Source organism: Sus scrofa, chromosome 8, assembly GCF_054392235.1.
Source record: "Sus scrofa isolate SSC_HxYL_T2T_F1_AM1 chromosome 8, Sscrofa_HxYL_maternal_Yorkshire_Landrace_v2.0, whole genome shotgun sequence".
NCBI lineage: Eukaryota > Metazoa > Chordata > Mammalia > Artiodactyla > Suidae > Sus > Sus scrofa.
Window position 1 is genome coordinate 77,709,318 of NC_139390.1, and position 20,624 is coordinate 77,729,941.

General features: G+C 41.6%; 1 protein-coding gene across 17 annotated transcripts in view; it reads right to left on the minus strand.

Annotated features, from left to right (window-relative positions):
* Positions 1-20,624, minus strand: part of G3BP2 (G3BP stress granule assembly factor 2) — an 89,175-nt gene that overhangs the window by 13,560 nt on the left and 54,991 nt on the right. For 3 of the 17 annotated variants that reach the window (XM_021101453.2, XM_021101451.2, XM_005666759.4), the window contains 2 exons: positions 2,327-2,445; positions 218-299 (listed from right to left, as the gene is read on the minus strand). In XM_021101453.2, coding sequence (XP_020957112.1) covers positions 218-299; positions 2,327-2,421 — 177 coding nt within the window. In that variant the 5' untranslated portion in view covers positions 2,422-2,445. Of the gene's footprint in view, positions 1-217; positions 300-2,326; positions 2,446-6,055; positions 6,192-10,597; positions 10,857-13,846; positions 14,248-14,411; positions 14,626-15,108; positions 16,536-20,624 lie in introns of those variants that run through there. The other 14 variants (XM_084972516.1, XM_084972512.1, XM_084972518.1 and 11 more) reach the window with 9 other exon arrangements.

The following is a 20,624-nucleotide window of genomic DNA, read 5'->3' on the forward strand; positions in this document are numbered from 1 at the left end:
CAACCCAAATGTAATACTATGCTTCATACAAAATGGGTGTTTATAAGAACTCAACGCACACTGGACAATTACTGTAACAAATTCTAACAAATTCTAGTGCAGCTAATTGATCACATTCAAGAAAAAAATCCATGGGCACAAGAAGGCTACTTTCCAAATCTCTATCTTAAAATTCAAAAAATAAAATAATCTAAATGTATATGAAATTGATACTTACATTTTGTCCATAAACAGCCTCCTGGGGCTTTCCACTAGCATCTACTCCACCATGAACATAGGAAGAATTCCTACCATAAAACCTGTAAAACCATTGATTAAAAAAAAAATTAAGATGCAGTAGAGTTCTGGTGTCAAGCAAACCTAGTTTCTAGGTAACTTCTCCATGAGGTTGTACAGATTAAATGACTAATGATGCAGAATTCTTCATGTGCCTAGCATGCTAAATGTATATACTCAATCATTAGCTATTCTCATCTAATTCTTACCACATCTATACTTTGATAAGTGGAGAAATGAAATGTTCAAAACATATTCTAAATACTGACATTGTAGTAATTTACCCATTTTTTCCCGTCAGATACAAAAACTCAGTTATCTAGATCTGCCTGGGAATCAGCCACTGTTTAGCACTCTACTCAAGAGTTTGAAATGATTACTAATTCAAAGGCTTAGTTAAAAGTTTAGATTAAAATTAACTGAAATACTGGAGTTCCCTTTGTAGCTCATCGGTTAACGAACCCAACTAGCATCCATGAGGATTCAGGTTCGATCCCTAGCCTCGCTCAGTGGGCTAAGGATCTGGCATTGCCGTGAGCTGTGGTGTAGGTTGCAGACACAGCTCTGATCCTGCGTTGCTATGGCTCTGGTGTAGGCTGGCGTCTACAGCTCCATTCAACCCCTAGCCTGGGAACCTCTATAAGCTGTGGATGAGGCCCTAAAAGACAAAAGACAAAAAAAATAAAAAATAAAAAAAAAAATAAACTCATCAAAGTGACATATCTATCAGGTGGTGCAGCTGGCTCCAGAGTCCATGCTTTCAACCACTACCCACATATTTAAGTTTACACTATTTTCCCTCATGTTCTAATGGCAAGCATGTAAATAGCTATCATTTTTGTGGAGGATAATCTGGGTCTAAGAATGTTTGAGAAAAGCCTTAGAGATGATCTTATCTTTCACTTAATTCTACTTTTGGAACTTATCCTAAGAAAACAACTATAAAGGTACCTAAACATGTATGTGTAAGGATATTCACCAGTGTTAAATAAATTTTCATTACTAAAAAATCTGTTACATAAGCTAATAAGTATAAAACAGAAGTTTGTATTGTTACCTGAAATGATGGCGGAAAGCCTTATTTTTTCTTGCTAAAAAACAACCGAACATGCAAATACATACACAGTAAAGACTAAAAATTTCAGATAATGAAAGGCTTTATTAATCCCATTCTCCTTCAAACTCATACACACTGTCAACAAGAATATCTTTAATTTTATAATTAGAAAAATGTACAGGTATTCACTTTGAATTTTTTGGAGGATGGGGATGGGGTTTGTTTAATTGTCTTCCAGAATAACACAGAGATTACACACATGTTAAACAATGGAGGAGGGCATAATGCAAAATCTAACTTTAGAATGCCCAGTAAGGTTATAAAGAGAACCTATAAATAAAAGGATAAGGTCTTTTAAGAGTCTTTCCCACATGATGTGGCAATGATTATTTATCCTTAGCTCTCTTAGTTACTGTGTTCTACAACAAATGTTCGCAAAGACTAATCCTTACAAAAGTCTCACTCGTATCTCACCTGCTCTGGGAAGAACCATCTGAGGAAAAAAATAAGCTTACAGATATCCAACTCTTGCCATAGTAAGCAAGGCTACTATTGCTGTTTTATCAATGAATACTATTTTGCAGATCAATCAGAAGGAATTTTCACAAGTATAATCACTTAATTGATCCATTTCCTAACACTGCTGCAGAAAAAAACCCAAAAACTTAAGCCTGTGATTTCAATCAAGATCAGAACCTATTAGCTGGCCAAGCCTGTTATTTTTTTTAATGAAATATAAAATACCAGAGTATTGCATGTATGTGTGTAGATATGAATGTGTTATATAACGGGATATGATATGAATTATTTTTCTTTCTGTGGATTTCAGTAAAAAAAAAACTTGAAAGACTGGTTTTAAGCCATCACACTGCTAAAATATTGGGTACGGTCTGCAAAGATACTTAAGGACGTGATGAGCAAAGGCAAAACATATAGTCACATTCAAGAAAATAAAACTAAATAAAAATACTAAATAATCCAATTAGAATTTACCTGTGCAAATACTCTGGAGCTTTATTCAGCAAAGTATAATATTGCCTCACAAACTCCCGCCCTACAAGCAGCGGACTGGGCTTCTCCATAACCATTTCTTTGCTGCGCTATGTCAAATGCTAAGGGAACAAACACAAGAATAATCATCATTAGCCACTCAAATGAAAATATCATTTGTTAAAAAGTAGCTACAAAAGCAAATGATAAATTCCCAACCAACTAGAGATAAACTCCAACATTTGCCATCTCCTCTTCATCTTATTTCTTGATCTCCCTTATCCCTCAACAAAGGGTGAAGGAGCATAGTTCTTATCCAAATTCTCAAGAGAGTACAGTGCTGTCTTGACTAGAACACCATAATAAGGTCTTTTCACGCACAGGATCTTTTTCCTTTGGGGACCATAATCTCCTACATTCTTGGAATCCAATGATTTGTTTTGGAAGGCTTGGCATTGTACACAAGTCAGGACTTGGAGATCACATTTATCATGGACAGTACTGACTTTTGTCTTCTTTGTACGCTCTCCAATTCTAAGGAGTAATTTCACTGTTTTCAAAATGATAATAATCATTTAAAAATCAGCAATAACCTCAATACTCAGAAAATAGCTTTATACATTTGGTGCATGTCTTTCCAAACTTTCTATTAATTCTTTAACTACAAGCCAGGCACTGCCTATAGGGATACCCTAGAGAACAAGGTACTCTAGCCCTCAGGAATTTATAACCTGTCACAGAATATAAACAAGCAAGCAGGGAACAGAGTGGGTTAGGTGCTATGATAAAGCACCTCTAAGCCCAAAATCTCAAAGATAAAGTCAAGAAAAACAAGCACAAAATAAAAATAGAAATACAACCTTTCATCATTTCAAGTAAATGATTTAGGAGTTCTCATTGTGGCTCAGCAGTAACAAACCTGACTAGTATCCATGAGGAAGTAGGTTCGATCCCTGGCCTTGCTCAGTGGGTTAAGGATCTGGCATTGCCGTGAGCTGTGGTGGGAATTAAGAAATCTGGCAAAAAGTAAGCTGTTTCTAATGCCTCAGGGGATGGTGACCTCGATTACTGTTTAAACATTCGAATTTTCTTCTATAACATCTGCTGCCACCTACAGCTAGAATAAAGTGTTGTCTTACACCATGTAGCACATCTAACACTAATAAACTTTGTAAAAAAGAAAAAAAAACCCTTCATACAGTGGCTTATCTCTTCAGTTCTTCACCCTTAGCCATTTCTAGATTAGTTGTGAGGTCAGAGTAAACCCAGCCCAGAATTCTGCCAGTATCTTCAGTCTTTGTTCCACCTACCATTAAACCACCTCCTTTTCTGTTTTGTTTTGAAGTTAATTCACAATGCAGAATCAGATACTGTCATTTAGTGCAATTAGTTTCCCTCAAACCTAAACACTCCCAACAATAAGGACTCACAAATCTTAATGCATAAAAGCATTCTAAATTTGCTACATTTAAAGTAGTGAAGCTATGGCATTCCCGTTGTGGGTCAGTGGTTAACGAATCCTTGAGGTTGTGGATTCAATCCCTGGCCCTGCTCAATGGGTTAAGGATCCGGCGTTGCCATGAACTGTGGTGTACGTCGCAGAGGCAGCTTGGATCTGACGTTGCTATGGCTGTGACATAGGCCAGCAGCTGTAGCTCCAATTCGACTCCTAGCCTAGGAACTTCTATATGCCACACTTGCGGCTAAAAAGAAAAAAAAAAAAGAAAAAAAGAAAGGGCAAAGTACACTGGAGTTATTCTAACCTAGTTCAGGAGAGGCTTAACATTGCCCACCCACCTCCAGTCATTACAGTTGATGGCTATGACATAATCAATTTAGATCTGAGAGACAAAGGAGATGGAGGTTAACTTTTACCTGATTATCACTCAATAAATCATTATTTATTCAAAAGAGGTAACTTGAAAAGTGAGGAATAAGGCAATGCTAATCTGCCAAAAGCCTAAACAAATACCTATACATAAAAGGCTACAGAGAGTCTGTTTTGGTTTTTTTTTTGTTTTTTGTTTTTGGCTGGGACCTACACTGCAGCTTGCAGCAACATTGGATCCTTAATCCACCAGGCAAGGTCAGGGATCAAACCCACATCCTCAAGACTATGTTGGGTTCTTAACCCACCAAGCCACAATGGGAACTCCAGATCTTGATTTCTTAATTTACAAATTAAGGCTAGGGGTCTAATAGGAGCCGAGCCGTAGCCACCAGCCTACGCCAGAGCCACAGCAACGCCAGATCCAAGCTGAGTCTGCGATCTACCCCACAGCTCACGGCAACGCCAGATCATTATTAACCCACTGAGCAATGCCAGGGATCGAACCTGTGACCTCATGGTTCCTAGTTGGATTCGTTAACCACTGCACCACGACGGGAACTCCTGATTTCCCTTACTATTTACAGAAACTCAACTACTTCACTAGTCATTCACTAACTGCCCTAATTTCTATGTATCTTCATCAATATTCTTTTATCTACTCCTGCCTCTTAAAAAAGTTATCAGCCTCTTTTCCTTCCTTGAATAAAACTTCAGCTTTTAGGTAAGTACTTAAGGGTTTTTATTTGTTTGCTCTTTAGTTAAAAATTCAGTGAGAAGTTCCCATTGTGGCTCAGTGGGCTACAAAAACCCAACTATCAATGTGGATGCGGCTTCCATCCCTGGCCTCATGCTGTGGTTAAGAGCTGGCATTGCTGTGGCTGCGGTGTAGGCCTGCAGCTGCAGCTGCAGCTTCAAATGGATCCCTGGCCTGTAAACTTTCCTACGTCACAGGTGCGGCCTTAAAACGGGGCGGGGGGGGGGGGGGGAAATAAACAGTGAATTACTAATATAATGGGCCCTACCCCAAAGGCAAACAATTAAAGGCTACATTAATATGGATGTAATGTCTACAATGAGCTGACAGTTATGTTCCAAATTGCACAAGTTAAATTCTAACTGAACAGTCAATGGAAATGACAAGAAGGAAGATTTAGCTTCAATACAATGCAAAAATAACCAGAATAGAACTACTTCATGAATAGCCAGTCACTGCAGGTGTTTATTCCAGAGACTAACTGAACGACTTAGCAGAAATGTACTAAAATAATCATACATCCAGAAATGCACTCATTTGGACCCAGCTAACAGTGTTCCCCAGAAGATCTTTCCTGATCCCTGAATAGAATGTAATTGTCTTTCCCTTGAATTCTCAAAGTACTCTGAGCCTTTATCATGGCACTTTATTAATCATATTCTTAGCTAAATTACAAACTACACATCCAACTTAGCCTTCCCCTTCCCTACTCCACTCTCAAATTCTATAATCTAAGCTTTCCCGTGAATATAATTCTTTGGAAAGTCACAATTCTCAAAAGTCCAATGACCTCAGTCTTTTACCTGTCTGCATTAGGGCTATTGATCACCTCCTCCCTAATGCTTCTAGATTTCTACCATGAAGCAATTTTCCTTCTTGTCAAAATGCCTAAGTCCTAAAGGTCTGTCTTCTAATGTGGCAATTTCAGATTGTCAATCGGCTTGAGCTCCCTATCTATCTAAATTTACATGTAGTCTCTGACATAAACTCAAATTACACATTTTTAAGCCCCTGCTCAGTACCCAAACACAACTTCACAGGCAACCCAACATATGTACCCTTTCCCATGCAGAAAAGGCAGTTCCCTTATTTCTGTTAATGGTGCCGCCTTTTACTTTGCTTGAAAGCTCAGTCCTCAGTGACTTACCCTCTTTCAGCTCAAACTGTGAAATCCTGACAACTTAAAAATCTCTTGGAATTTGTCCTTTCTTTCCCACTTAATTCAGATCCTTTCAGTTCTTCCTCAACAGACTTCCAAACTTCTTTATCACGTACAGCATATACTGTATACAGTAAAATCCAAACACTTGCTTTAGTTTGAGGTATAAGGCCTTCCACAGAAATCCAGTCTGACATACAAAGCCCTAATCAGTATTTCAAATTTATCTTCCACTGCATCTCTAAGTATATTATACCACATAGCATCATTCCCTGACCTTGCAATTTTCATTGCCTAGGCCATTGTCTTACTTTATTCAACACAGGCTGGGTAAATAGGTGATACAACACAAATTCATTCAACAGTCATTGAATACCTACTATATATGTGCCATAAACTATGCAAAAAAAAAAAGCAAAGATGAACATAACAGACTTGATCCACTGCTCCAAAGAAATTTAAAATCCAATGGGAGACAGAATTCCTAAACAATTATCTAATGTGATAAATGCTACAACCCTACCACAAAGAATGTACCATTTGAATTAGAACAGTAGAAATCTGACATGCAAAAAATGAGGGAGTATTCCAAGCTGGAGTTAAAAGAAAAAAACTTTTAGGCGATGATTATCTATCTCCTCAAAACCACCAAATACTCTCTCGTGCACTTTTCAGAAAGCTACTCAAGGTCTTATTCCAACCCTAGCTGGCTTTCTTAGCTGGGTCCCTCAGGCAGGATTAATCAATTCTTCCTAATATTACATACACCATCTTTAGCTCTTCATATTAATACATTTAGTCCTAGTAATGTGTGCATGTGTGCACTGGCACACCCCCTTCTCCTGTATGGAAGATTCTTTAATGCTGAGCAGTGTTATGCTTCCAGCAGAAGTTCCAGAGACATTCTTTGCAGCCTCTACCATTACTTTGTACACGTGAGGATTAAAAAATTTTGTTGAAAAAACCTGTGATACTAAAGGTCTCTTAAGAGAAGGAGCCTACTGGAGTTCCCGTTGTGGCGCAGTGGAAACGAATCCGACTAGGAACCATGAGGTTTCGGGTTCGATCCCTGGCCTTGCTCAGTGGGTTAAGGATCCAGTGTGGCCATAAACTGTGATGTAGGTCATAGATGAGGCTCGGATCCTGCGTTGCTCTGACTGTGATGTAGGCCAGCAGCTGTAGCTCTGACTTGACCCCTAGCCTAGGTCAAGGTGTGGCCCTAAAAATCAAGAGAAGTAGCTTACCAAAATAAAAAGGTATTTCAATAGATAATGGATAAAGCTGCTATGAGAGATTAATGTACAACATGATGAATATAATTAACCCTGAGTATGTTATACATGTAAAGTTAAGAGGGTAAATCCAGAGAGGTCTCATCACAAAAAATTTTCACAAAATTTTTTGTTTTTGCATCTATGAGATGATGTTCAAAAACTTGTGATAATCATTTCATAATGTAAGGCAAAACATATATGTACACAAACATATGACACTGTATGTAAATTATAGCTCAATAAAACTGGAAATTTTTAAAAGATACTAATTAATAAATCATTAATCATGTAATTTCAAAATATATTAAGGTCAATCTTCTACACCCTAGTTCTTATTTATATATAAATATATGTATGTGTACATAAACATTTAACATGAATAGATACTATTGCAATATAAAGTTAAAAGTTCTGAGATTAAGGTCCAAACAAAACACCTATAGCAGCTTTAGCACAAATAATTTTAAGAATTTTTAGAGATAAATTCCACAAATCTTAGCAAGACAGGAGACCCACATAACACTTGATATTTTCAAAGGTACCAAAGTAATTCTGTCTTTTCAACCAAATAACAGTGGAACAACTTAATATCCACAAATTAAAAACAAAAAGAACTGTGACTCCTATTTTGTGCCATGTACAAAAATTACCTTGAAATCAACCATGGATCTACAAGTAAAACCTAACTCTAGGCTCCTAGCAAAAAGCATAGGAAAAAACCGTATTAGCCTTAGGTTAACTAAAGCTTTCAATTAAGACCCAAAAAGAACAATTCTTTTGCCTCTCCCCCTTTTTGGTCTTTTTGGGCCGCACCCTTGGCATACGGAGGTTCCCAGGCCTATGCCTTAGCCACAGCAACTCATGGATGCTCGTCCGGTTCGTTGTTAACCGCTGAGCCACGACAGGAACTCCAGAGCAATTTTTAAAAAACTGACAAATTAGACTTACATTAAAATGTAAAACGTTCACTGTACTTAAAGTTATCGTTAAGAAAATGAAAAGAAAGAGTTCCCGTCGTGGCTCAATGGTTAACGAATCTGACTAGGAACCATGAGGTTGCGGGTTCGATCCCTGGCCTTGCTCAGTGGGTTAAGGATCTGGCATTGCTGGGAGCTGTGGAGGAGGTCACAGACGAGGCTCGGATCCCACATTGCTGTGGCTCTGGCTTAGGCTGATGGCTACAGCTACAATTGGACCGCTAGCCTGGGAACCTCCATATTCCGAGGGAGCGGCCCTAGAAAAGGCAAAAAGACAAAAAAACAAAAACAAACAAGACTTGTAGCATACATACCTAGCAAAGGACTTGTATTCATAAGATAGACCTCTTCTAACAAAAAAAGAAAGAAAGAAAGAAATCCAATCATTTTTTAAGGACCTCACCCATGACCCCCAGGCTAGGGGTCTAATCAGAGCTACAGCTGCCAGAGCCACAGCAATGCTGGAACCAAGCCGTCTGCAACTTACACCACAGCTCATGGCAATGCCAGATCCCTGATCCACTGAGCAAGGCCAGGGTTCAAAATTGCGTCCTCATGGATACTGGTTGGGTTCTTTACTGCTGAGCCACAGTGGGAACTCCAAGAAATCAATTTTATGTTTTTATTTTTTTTTTCTTTTTAGGGCCACACCTGCAGCACATGGAAGTTCCCAGGTCAGGGGTCGAATTGGAGCTGCAGCTGCCATCCTATGCCACAGCCACGGCCATACCAGATATGAGCCACATCTGTGTACCTACACCACAGCTTGTGGTGATACCAGATCCTTAACCCACTGAGCCACAATAGGAACTCCAAGAAATCCAATATTAAATGGGCAATAGATCTGAATATATACTCTATGGGCAAAAGATCTGAATACACACTCTATACCAAGATATACAGATTGCAAATAAAGATGAAAAAATGCTCAGCATCACTAATGATTGAAAAAAATCCAAATTAAACAATGAAGTCCTACTCTATAGCACAGGGAGCTATTCAATATCCTGTGATGATAAACCACAATAAATATATATATGTATGCATAACTGAGTCATTTTGTTGTACAGCAGAAATTAACACAACACTGTAAATCAACTACACGTCAATAAAATAATTAAAAGAAAGCAAAAAAGGGCAAATTGAAACCATGATGATATGCCATTAAATACCTTCAAAAATAGCAAACATTAAAATCTAAAAATACTAAGTAACTGCAAAGATGGGAAAAATTGGTAGGAACAAAAAATGGTAGTTACTTTGGAAAACAGTATGGCAGTAAGGTTATGATTTCAATAATGTAAAGGCAATGTAGGTACTTGGGCAAGAAAATGAACTTAATCTCTTACATCTACTACAGCAAAATAATTATTAGAGCAAATTACACAGAAATGACAAGGTTATCTTAATGAAATAATTTTGGGTTCCATTAGTTCTTTTTTAATCGTAGGGACCTCTGAAATGGCATCTCCATTCTCTAATCAGTAACAAAATTGGCTACATCTACATATGATCACATAACCTAATTATACGAAACTTAAAAACACCTGGCAGGAACCACCACTACTAAGTATCAAAAGGTTCCCTTCATGACTCAGCAGTGAACACCTAACTAGGATCCATGAGGATGTGGGTTCGATCGCTGGCCCCGCTCAGTGGGTTAAGGATTCAGCATTGTCGTGAGCTGTGGTGAGGTCGCAGATTTGGCTTGGATCCCACATTGCTGTGGCTATGGCTGACAGCTACAGCTCTGATTCGACCCCTAGCCTGGGAACTTCCATGTGCCGTGGGTGCAGCCCTAAAAAGCAGAAAACCAAACCAAACCAAAACCCAACCAAAAATTCACTCTTCAAGGAACCTGGAATGTTCTGACTGCCATATATAACAAGCGATGAGAATTTTGGTGACTATTTCAGTGTAGGCCTACAGCGGCAGCTCTCACTGGACCCCTAGCCTGGGAACCTCTATATGCCACAGGTGCAGCCCTAAAAAGACAAAAAGAAAGAAAAACTGCTAATAAGGCAAGACACCCAGAGTTCCCTGGTGGCACAGGGGATCCTCTGGCATTGTCACTGTGTGGCTTGAGTTCAATCCTTGGCTTGGGAACTTCTACATGCAGAATGGACCAAAAAAAAAAAAAGTCAAGACATCATGTTGTCTTAAAAAAAAAAAAAAAAAAAAAAAAAAAATCAAGAAACTGAAACAAAATGACTCTTTGAAAAACAGAACACGTACAAAAATAATTTTTCAGTAAGGTAAATTTAGATGTAGGACTTTACCTTGCTTTTTATAAAAATAAGATCCTGGAGTTCTGGTTGTGGCTCAGCAGAAAGGAACCGGACTAGTAGTATCCATGAGGATGCGGGTTCGATCCCTGGCCTTAATCAGTGAGTTAAGGATCCAGCATTGCTGAGGGCTATGGTGTAGGTTGCAGACATGGCTCAGATCTGGTGTTGCTGTGGCTGTGGTGGAGGCCAGCAGCTGTAGCTCGGATTTGACCCTCTAGCCTGGGAATTTCTATATGCAGCACCTGAGGCCCTAAAAAAAAATAATAAATAAAGAATAAGAGCCTAGTACCAGGATGCAATTCTCTTCACCAGAAGCTATGTTACCAATATATGTCTATGCTAGGACACAGCGTATCTCTGCTGTTGGATACTTACTCTGGCCCTTCCTCTCTAGAACCCCTCACTCGAGGTAGGCTTACAAGTCAGGCCCAGGCCCTTTCTCACTGAACCTCGGACTATAGCCATTCTCAATAGCTAACCCCATATTAAAACCGAAACTTTTGGAAATTCCAGCTTTTTTTGTTGTTTGCTTAAAATGACTTTACCAATCAAAACAGCAACATTTATCTATTTAAAGCAGCGAACTTCAATTTGTTGTGGCATACCATAACAAAGAATCACACAGATCTAAGCACAAGTCATAGAAATCAATGATAAATGGTAGTTGTGGACTAAGCCTTTTCTTTCCTCAGGCCCCAAAGATAAGGAGCTAAGTTTTGAATTTCAAAAGCTTTTGCAAATTATCAAGCATTAAAGAAACATGCCGCCCCACAAAAATTAAAGCATGCATTTATATTATGCTTTAAAATTTAACAGATAACCTACACATTCCTTTATCTCCTTGAAATAGGGTGTTAGGTTCATTGACAGAAAATGAAACTATGTTCTGAGATAGCCTCAGGAAAGAAGTTCAAAGCCCCTCATTTACAGTTACAGAATCTGAAATCAGGTCTCCTGCCTCAAGTGATGTTTTCATTGCACCTGTTTAAAAACAGCTTTTGAAGAACAGCCAGGGATGCAAGAATATAAAAACAATTTTAAGTCCAACTGTTAACTTACTTGATAATGTAGGCAAGAGCTAAAAGGAGAAAACAGTAACATAAAAAGGAAATCCACAAGAGTCATCCCAACACAACTACAATGGTGTATCAATACAGGGTAAAATAAAAGATAAAAATAAGCTGAGGAACAGCCATCAAGAAACTGATTCTACTCCTTCTGAAGCCAGTCCAGGGTTCTGGGAGATAGAACCTGTTCGTTCTGTCGGCTCTAAAGTGTTGCCCTGTGGAGAGTAAGTCTCGGTCAAGTGAACTGTGCTGAATTTAATTACAGAAACACCTTTAAATTTGTACCTATCAAAATCAACCTTGAAAAGGAGTCATTCCTCACCTCCACACCCACTCAGTATATGTGGGAGAGTCTTATTTAAAGCAATCTAGGAAAGCATTTCAATCCTGATAATTTGTAGTCAATAGCCTAATTCCTCAGGACAAGGAAACTGTTAATTTAGACGCTACTCATTATTTATAGATCGGTATATAGATTCAGTAACTGACACCGAAATTTTCTCTCATAAATGAAATAGGGATAATGAACATATCCTACTACCTCTAGTGCCAATACTATTCAAACTAGAGTTGTCTGCTGCCAATTCAACTGCTCACCTGCTAATACTCACTTAATTTGACTATCCCACTTATAAAGACATTTTCTTGCCCTTCCCTATGTTTCTGATCCCCATCCATCCCACAAGCATTCTAGTTCTTTCCTCTTGCTACTTTTCCACCACTGACATATACTTCAGCTCCTGAATATTCACTAACCTGAACTCTAGAACAATTCAAATAGTAAGCAATCCATTTGAGGTCCTTATCCACCCTACGATTCCTTGATAACCTTTCAGAATTAAACAAGTCTCTAGAGATAAAAATCATAACACAAGGATACACATGACCAATCCTAAATATTCAAGAAAATGGGCAGATATCACCAAAGAAACAACACAATTCTGTTCTACCAAGTTCAAACTAATCATATCGTCTATTTTCTGAGACCAGGAATTTTGGATATCAAAAAGACCACTGGATACTAAAAAGGCCAAGTATTTACTCAGAAACTTAGTTCGCATGCCTAAGGCTATATTAACTGCCAAATATGGAGCTGGACTAGGAATTCCCATCTTCTTCCCCTCTAGCATACGGGGCTCCCTAACTGCAGTTAATGGTTCAAAGATCCAGGTACATGCAATGCTAAGGAAGACCAGCACGAAGTGTTAAAACCAGTATCTTAATATAAGTTAATATAACAATCATGAGGGAGGAAAGAGGGAACAACTTTGCTATTACTTCAGCTTCGGTGCACGTGTGTGTGCTTTTTGCTTGCGAGGAAAGATACTGCCCCTCCAAATAAAATCTGTTAAGAAATTGGGCACACCTTGGAAAGAAAACAATTGATCTATGCGGAAAATTGGAGATGCAAATCTATATACGCCCCAAAGCGGCTAGGGCCATCTTAAGAAATCCGCTTTTAGAGATGCAGGTAAAATTCGATCAGACTCAACTAACAAAATTAACACAATCTAGCGACGCTAGCTCCTCCCCTTCCCTATCTTTCCCACCCTCCCCAAGAAGAGATGGGACAAGAAGAAAAAACCCACTCCCCAAAGCACTGAAACATCTCTTCTATTCCTGGGTCAGTAAGAGATCTCCCGCATAGAAAGGGCAGGGAGAAGGCGTACGTTATATATAGATAGCCCCAGCTTCTGAACTCCTCGGGGATAAACCCGAAGGCGGTCAGAGACCGCGGAACACCAGGTACTGGGTAAGCAAAGCGGCGGCTGCCTTCAGACCCGGATTCTGTTTCCGCGCACAGAAATGGTGCCCGGAGGCCGCTACTTTCGCATCTGCGTCGCTTCAGCCTCCGCCGACACAGCCTCTTTTCCCCTCCCCCACGGGCGGGGCGGCGACGGCCTCCCCGCTCCCAAGGAACCGGGAATAAGAGCCGCAGAAGCATCGGAGACCGAGCTGGTGGGTTCCGTACCGGAAAACATCTCGGGAAAGCCCACTCCCCCACTGCCCATCCGAAGCCTCCGTCAGCGCGCCTTTAGAAGCCGCTGCCTCCCGTTCCCCAGCTCGCCGCCTCATCCCCAACCAGCCCCGGCCCCACCTGTGCCCTCGCAGCCCCCTGTCCGCACGACGCGGGCCGGTCACCTCCCTTCCCACGCGGCCTCCCATCCCTCACCTAAGAGGAAAGGCCCGGCTTCTCGCTCGCACACACAGCGTAGGCAGCCGGCAAGAACAATGTCCCTCTCTGCCGCTGCACCTCCGACACCGGGGCACACGCACAGGACGGTTGCCTCGAGCCGCGGCGCGCGCCGGGAAGATCCCCTTCCGACCACCACACCGACTGCCCTTCCCGGCCCCCGTACACACCTCCAACTAACAGCGGCGGCGGGTACGTCGCGCGGAGGTCAGCGGGTGAATCGCCGAGGACCGGCTGCAGCGGATTCTTCTCTCTCGCCGCCCCCTCCCTTCGACAAACCTCAAGCCTCGGAAGCCGGAGAGCCGCGAGCTCGTTCCCCTTACAACCACCTCTTCCCGGGCTCCAGGCGCTGCGGCGAGCGACAAGGAACACGGACGTCCCGCCCCCTTTGCCGCCGCCCCCTCTTATTGTTTTACCCCTGCCGAAAGGGCTGGGGAACCCCCCAGCACAGCTTCAGCCAATCACGCATCTCCTCCGCGAGCAGGACCCAACCTTCTCGCGTCCCTCTGCGGAGCACGCGCAGAACGCCGCCGCGCTCACGTACTCTCGCGCCCGGAAAGCCGGGGAACCGGAACCGGCCTGAAGCCTCGACGAGAGTCCGCTGATTTGACGTCACAAGGAGGCTGCCTTTCTCCTGCCCAGGGCTCCGGCCTCGTCGCCCTTTGAGATCGCGACCGAAGAGGCGCCCGGTCGCTGCAGCGTTGTGCCTTTTGTGCTGACTTTTGGAGACCGATCTGTCTGGTCCTTTTTGATTATTACTGTTAAGAACAAGGGAATTTAGTGATTTTTCTCTCTGCACTAGGTGTCTGCAGGTTGCTGCTCTGAGAGCTTAAAATGCAGCCGGTGGTTTCAGCTGGTGGCTCCCTAAATTCAGCCTAGGAAATGGTGAAAGGAAATGGAGAGTCTTAAACTCCACCGAGAAGATCAGGCCATTCAGACAAGCTCAGTGCAATATATATTATGGGGCCTACCGGGTGCCAAGTACTGGGATGTTATTTTTTAAAAAATATGACGTGGCCTCCACAGAGAAAAATCTGTTTCTTTGTGTGACTGTCAGTATTTAGGCCTTGCTAAATTCACACCAAGCATTTTACGTGCTAAAGCAGCTGAAAGGCTGAAATCCCAGGAGATATCAGGATTACAGCCTTGTCCTAGATCTAGGTCCAGACTTGGCCCCGGGGACATAGCTGGGAAAACACTAGATGTTGACTCTTGACCTTGATTCACGGAAAAAGCCAAACCTCCTAACAGTCAGGGAAGCCACTTTGCTCCTCCTTCTGCCAACGTTTCTCAGGGAGTATCAACACAGCCGAGGAATTTTGGAAGGGAGGACTGAGGAAATGGTGAAAGAGATAAAAGGCAATTAGGAAAGAAAAGAGAACACATTTATTAAATGCCTATGTATCAAACAAAATGAGGGCACGTATATTTCACCAATTTTCTTCACAATCCTATTAAAGCAATTTTAAGGTATTTTTCACAAGTGAAAAAACAGGTATACTGGGCAATGCCAACATATGAAACTCCAAAATTTACACTGCTTTTACCTTAGGCTGGTCAATCATTCAGTTACAAGCAAAATATACGAGCAGACTGTCACTTTTATGAGATGACCTTTGACATGAACTTCAACATGTTTTTCCTTAAAGCATCACAATATGTTACATGCAGATTGCCCTTCAAAGCTAATATTTAGGTACCATCCATTCTTCTACTTTGTTCAGTCCTCACAATAACCCTATAAAGTGGTTACTATTTTTATGCCCGTTTTACACATGAGGAAACAGAGGCTTAGGTAGGTCAAGTCATTTGCCCAAAGCCACAGTTACTACTCTGGTGGAGCTGGGACTCAAAACACAAGCAGTCTGCCTTCACACTCCATGCCCTTAACCACAAACTAGAGAATATTCTCACTGTATTAATAGTCACAACTTACCTCTTCTGTTGACTGACATTTCTATTATTTCCAGTTTGAAGCTCTTAGGCACAACCCTGCTATTCTTCTTTTATTCTTATTTTTTTTTTAAATGTATGGCTCTATACAGAGCAAGTGGAAGTTGCCAGGCCAGGGACTGAATCTGAGCCACAGTTGTGACCTATGCCACAGCTGCAGCAATGCCAGATCCCTGAATCCACTGCGCCAGGTGGGTGATCCCAAGGCTCTGCAGCAGTCCAAGCCACTGCAGTCGGATTCTTATCCCACTGGACCATGGCAGGAACTCCAACACTTATTCTCCACCAGGTACAAAAATTTCTCTAGAACAGTGAGTCTCAGAAATTAACATGCATCAGAATAACCTGGAGAACTTGTTAAACAGACTGCTGGGCCCCACTCCCAGGGTTTTTGATTCAGCAAGTCTGTGTCGAAGCCTGAGAATCTGCATTCCTAACAAGTTCCCAAGTGCTTCTGCTGCTGCTCTAGGAACCACACTTTAAAAAAAAAAAAACCACTGGAGGAGTTCCCGTCGTGGCGCAGTGGTTAACGAATCCAACTAGGAACCATGAGGTTGCGGCTTCGATCCCTGCCCTTGCTCAGTGGGTTAACGATCCGGTGTTGCCGTGAGCTGTGGTGTAGGTTGCAGACGCGGCTCGGATCCTACGTTGCTGTGGCTCTGGCGTAGGCCATGTGGCTACAGCTCCGATTCGACCCCTAGCCTGGGAACCTCCATATGCTGCAGGAGCGGCCCAAGAAATGGCAAAAAGACAAAAAAAAAAAAAAAAAAAAAGCACTGATCTGGAGTTCCCGTTGTGGCTCAGAGGTAATGAACCACATGAGGATCCATGAGGATGTGGGTTCGATCCCTGGCCTCACTTAGTGGGTTAAGGATCCAGTGTTGCCATGAGCTGTGGTATAGGTCCAAGATGGGGCTTGGATCCTGCATTCCTGTGGCTGTGGTGTAGGCTGGTAGCTGTAGCTCCTCTTCGATCCCTGACCTGGGAACTTCCTTATGCCATCGGTACAGCCCTAAAAAGACAAAAACCACTGATCTACACCATAGGTTGGCAAACTTACACTGCTAAGGACCAGACAGCAAATATTTTAAGTTTTGAGGGCCACAAATGGTCTCTGTTACATAGCCTACACACCTACTCCCTTTTTAAAAAGTCCTTTAAGAATGTAAAAGACATAGCTTATCTCTAAGGCCTATGTAAAAACAGGTCTCAGGCAACCCCTTGTAGCATATATATCAATAGATGGAATTCCTGGGAATAAAAGTTCTATCTTCGATTTTATTGAAAAACCCTGAACTTTTCCTTTTTTTGCTTTTTAGGGCTGCACCTGCAGCATATGGAGGTTCCCAGGCTAGGGGACGAATCAGAACTACAGCTGCCGGCCTACACCAAAGCCACAGCCACAGCCATGCAAGATCCCAGCCACATGTGCAACCTACACCACAGCTCACAGCAACACCGGATCCTTAACCCACTAGGCAAGGCCAGGGATTGAACCAGCATCCTCATGGGTACTTGTTGGGTTGATTTCCACTGCACCACAACACTCCAACCCCAAACTTTCCCTTAGTAGTTATTTTTCCTTCTGAAATGTCTCTCAAATCTTTCCATTCAGCCTCTCCATACTTAACAGCCTCTGCCCAAGTTCAGTCCCCTTTCAACTTTCAAGAATGATGGCAGTAGTCTCCTAACTAATCTCCCCGCCCTTCAAAGATAACCTCCTTGAAACAGTCCCTCCCCTAAAAGACAATAGGGCAGGGAGACCAGAATGAAGGTATTCATTCAGCAGCTCAGGCCAAAACCTTTTAGGTCACCCTTGACTCTGTTTTTCTCACACCACACAGCCAATCACCAGTAAATTTGTTTCCATTACCTTAACATTTACTCTAGATTAAACACTTCTCATCACTATCATTGCTATTATTGTCATCGTCCAGGTCACCATCACCTACTTCGAGAGAGCCTTTTACTTAGTTTTTTATTTTTATTTTTTGTCTTTGTAGGGCCGCACCAGAGACATATGGAAGTTCCCTGGCTAAGGGAGGAATTGGAGCTGTAGCCGCAGGCCTACGCCACAGCCACAGCAACGCCAGATCCCAGCTGCATCTGCCACCTACACCACAGCTCATGGCAACACGGGATCCTTAACCCACCAAGCAAGGCCAGGGGTCGAACCTGTGTCCTCATGGACACTAGTCAGATTCATTTCTGCTGAGCCACAACAGGAACTCCCCTTCTACTTAGTCTTGATGTTCCACCCTTATTCTGTTATAGTCTATTTTCCAAGCAACCAGATCCTTTACAGCTACAAATCAGATGACATTCTCAAAACCTTCCAAAAGCAATACAATAAAAGTGGTAGTCCTTAGCCATGGCTTGCAAGGCATCCCTAGTTTAGCCCTTACCTGTTACTTCCAGCTCTTTTCTTACCACTTTTTCCTACATTCCTCAGCTTTTCCTTTGATGTTTTGCATTCCCCACCCCAATGTGGGCCCCAGATGTGAACCTTTATCAAAAGTCTGTGAAAAATCAAAATAAACTGCATCTGCTGATCTCCCTAAATACTTACAGTGAAATCTCCCACTCAAGCATTCAAAAGGTGAGTTAGGCATGATTTTCCCCTTACAACCTACCCTTCATAGAATTTCAATTAACCGAATACTGCCTAAATGGTCTACTAGCTTGTCTAAGCTGTATTTAGTGGTTAGTTTGTATTCTCTATATATTATATAGTTCCTAGATTCTCTTCTAGGTTGTTTTCTATAAATAGCGTAACTCATATGGTAACCTACAGGTTGTCTGGCCGAGTGTCCACTTACTAATAGCTTATAGGATTCAATTCATTCATTCATTCACCACCATTGAGGGTCAAAGTATCAAGCAGAGCACCAAGCTCAGGATGAGGCAAAAATAAACAAAACATTATGTCTTCAGGGACCTGAGAGAGAGGAAAAGAGAAAAAGCAAGAGGAGAAAAAAAAAAAAAAATGTAAGAGAGGGAGAGACCCAGGAAAAGAGGGAGAGAATCAGATTAAGACAGGAAGGAGGCAGGGACAATAGAGGGAACTGTTCAATGACTCAACTCAATCCTGAATAGCAATTTGTACTTCTTCATAACCTTCAAGGAATTCCTGGAACTGTAATTTAACATCTGATATTTCCTCTCTCATGTACATCACACACATACAACCCCCCTCCCCCCCGTAAATTCCACAAAGGGATAGTCCTGTCCACCTCTGCAAAGCAGCAGTGGGTACTGGTACTGGCTTCCTAAACTGCTCCATCAACACCATGATGGAGCACTGTGAGAGCGGAGGGAGGGCACCGCGGTCTTCCTCCTGGGCTTCTGGTATTTTTGTTCTAACTTCTAGAACAGTATATGATCTGTTTATTTTTATTCTTTGTCTTTTTCTTTTGTTTTTTACAGCTGCACCTGCAGCATATGGAAGTTCCCAGGCTAGGGGTGGAATCGGAGCTGTAACTGCTGCCTACACCACAAGGGGAACGCCTTTATTACTTAATGATAATAATACTTTTTTTTGGAGTTCCTGTCATGGCACAGCGGAAATGAATCTGACTAGGAACCATGAGGTTTCGGGTTCGATCCCTGGCCGTGCTCAGTGGGTTAAGGATCTGGCGTTGCTGTGGCTGTGGTGTAGGTCAAAATGAGACTCAGATCCCGAGTTGCTGTGGCTGTGGTGTAGGCCGGCAGCTGTAGCTCTGATTTGACCCCTAGCCTGGGAACCTCCATATGCCACAGATGTGGCCCTAAAAAGCAAAATAATAATAAGCTTTTTTTTTTGGCTTCGCCCATGACATGTGGAAGTTCTCAGGCTAGACACTGAACCAGAGCCACTGTAGTGACAATGCTGGATCCTTAACTGGTTGAGCCACCAGGGAATTCCAAATATTCATTTTTACACTGTGGATTTTCCCTTGCCTATAGTTTAGGCCACATCCCATATATTTTATTCACTACTATTCTAGTCTAAAAAGTTTGAAAGTATAGTATTTCTTCTTCGATTCCCCTATAGTCAAGACAGAGTTGATTGAGATTATCTAGGCAGTTTGGGATTTTAAACTTTATATTTTTACTTGTTTTAGTGCTTTGAGTCTGTGAGTGTGGCATGTACATTTCTGTGCTTGATGGAATTTGCTGAGATTTTCCTTCATGGCCTAATATAGGTACACGTTTTGTAAGTTGTCTATAAAACACTGGTTTGTTGAAATTTTCTATTACACTCTAATTTCTTTTTGTCTAATTGTTTTTACAGTACGTTTTAAATTTTATTTTGAAATAATTTCATAGATCCTGGAACGCTACAAAAACAATAAATGAATTCCCATCACCTACATTCCTCAAATGTTGGTTTTGTTTGTTTGTTTTGTTTTTTTAATGGCTGCACCCACTGCATATGGAAGTTCCCAGGCCAGGGACTGAATCCAAGCCACAGCTGATCTTTTTAACCCACTGCACCGGGCCAGTGACTGAACCTGCATCTCCACATCAACCCGAGCCGCTGCAGTCAGATTCCTAACTTACTGTGCCACATCTGGAACTCCCCCCCAAATGTGAATATTTACTACATTGGCTTTATCATTCTCATTACGTCTCTCTTTTTCTCTCTGGCTTATCTCACGTAGGCTATCAATTCCTTGAGGACACATTTCAATTGTTTTTGCTTCATCCTGTGCTTGATACATTGACACTCAGTGGTGGCTACTGAACGAACAAATCTAGGAGTTTTTCAATCTTCTTTCATGATGTTGATATTTTTAAAGAATACAGGACAATTATTTTGAAG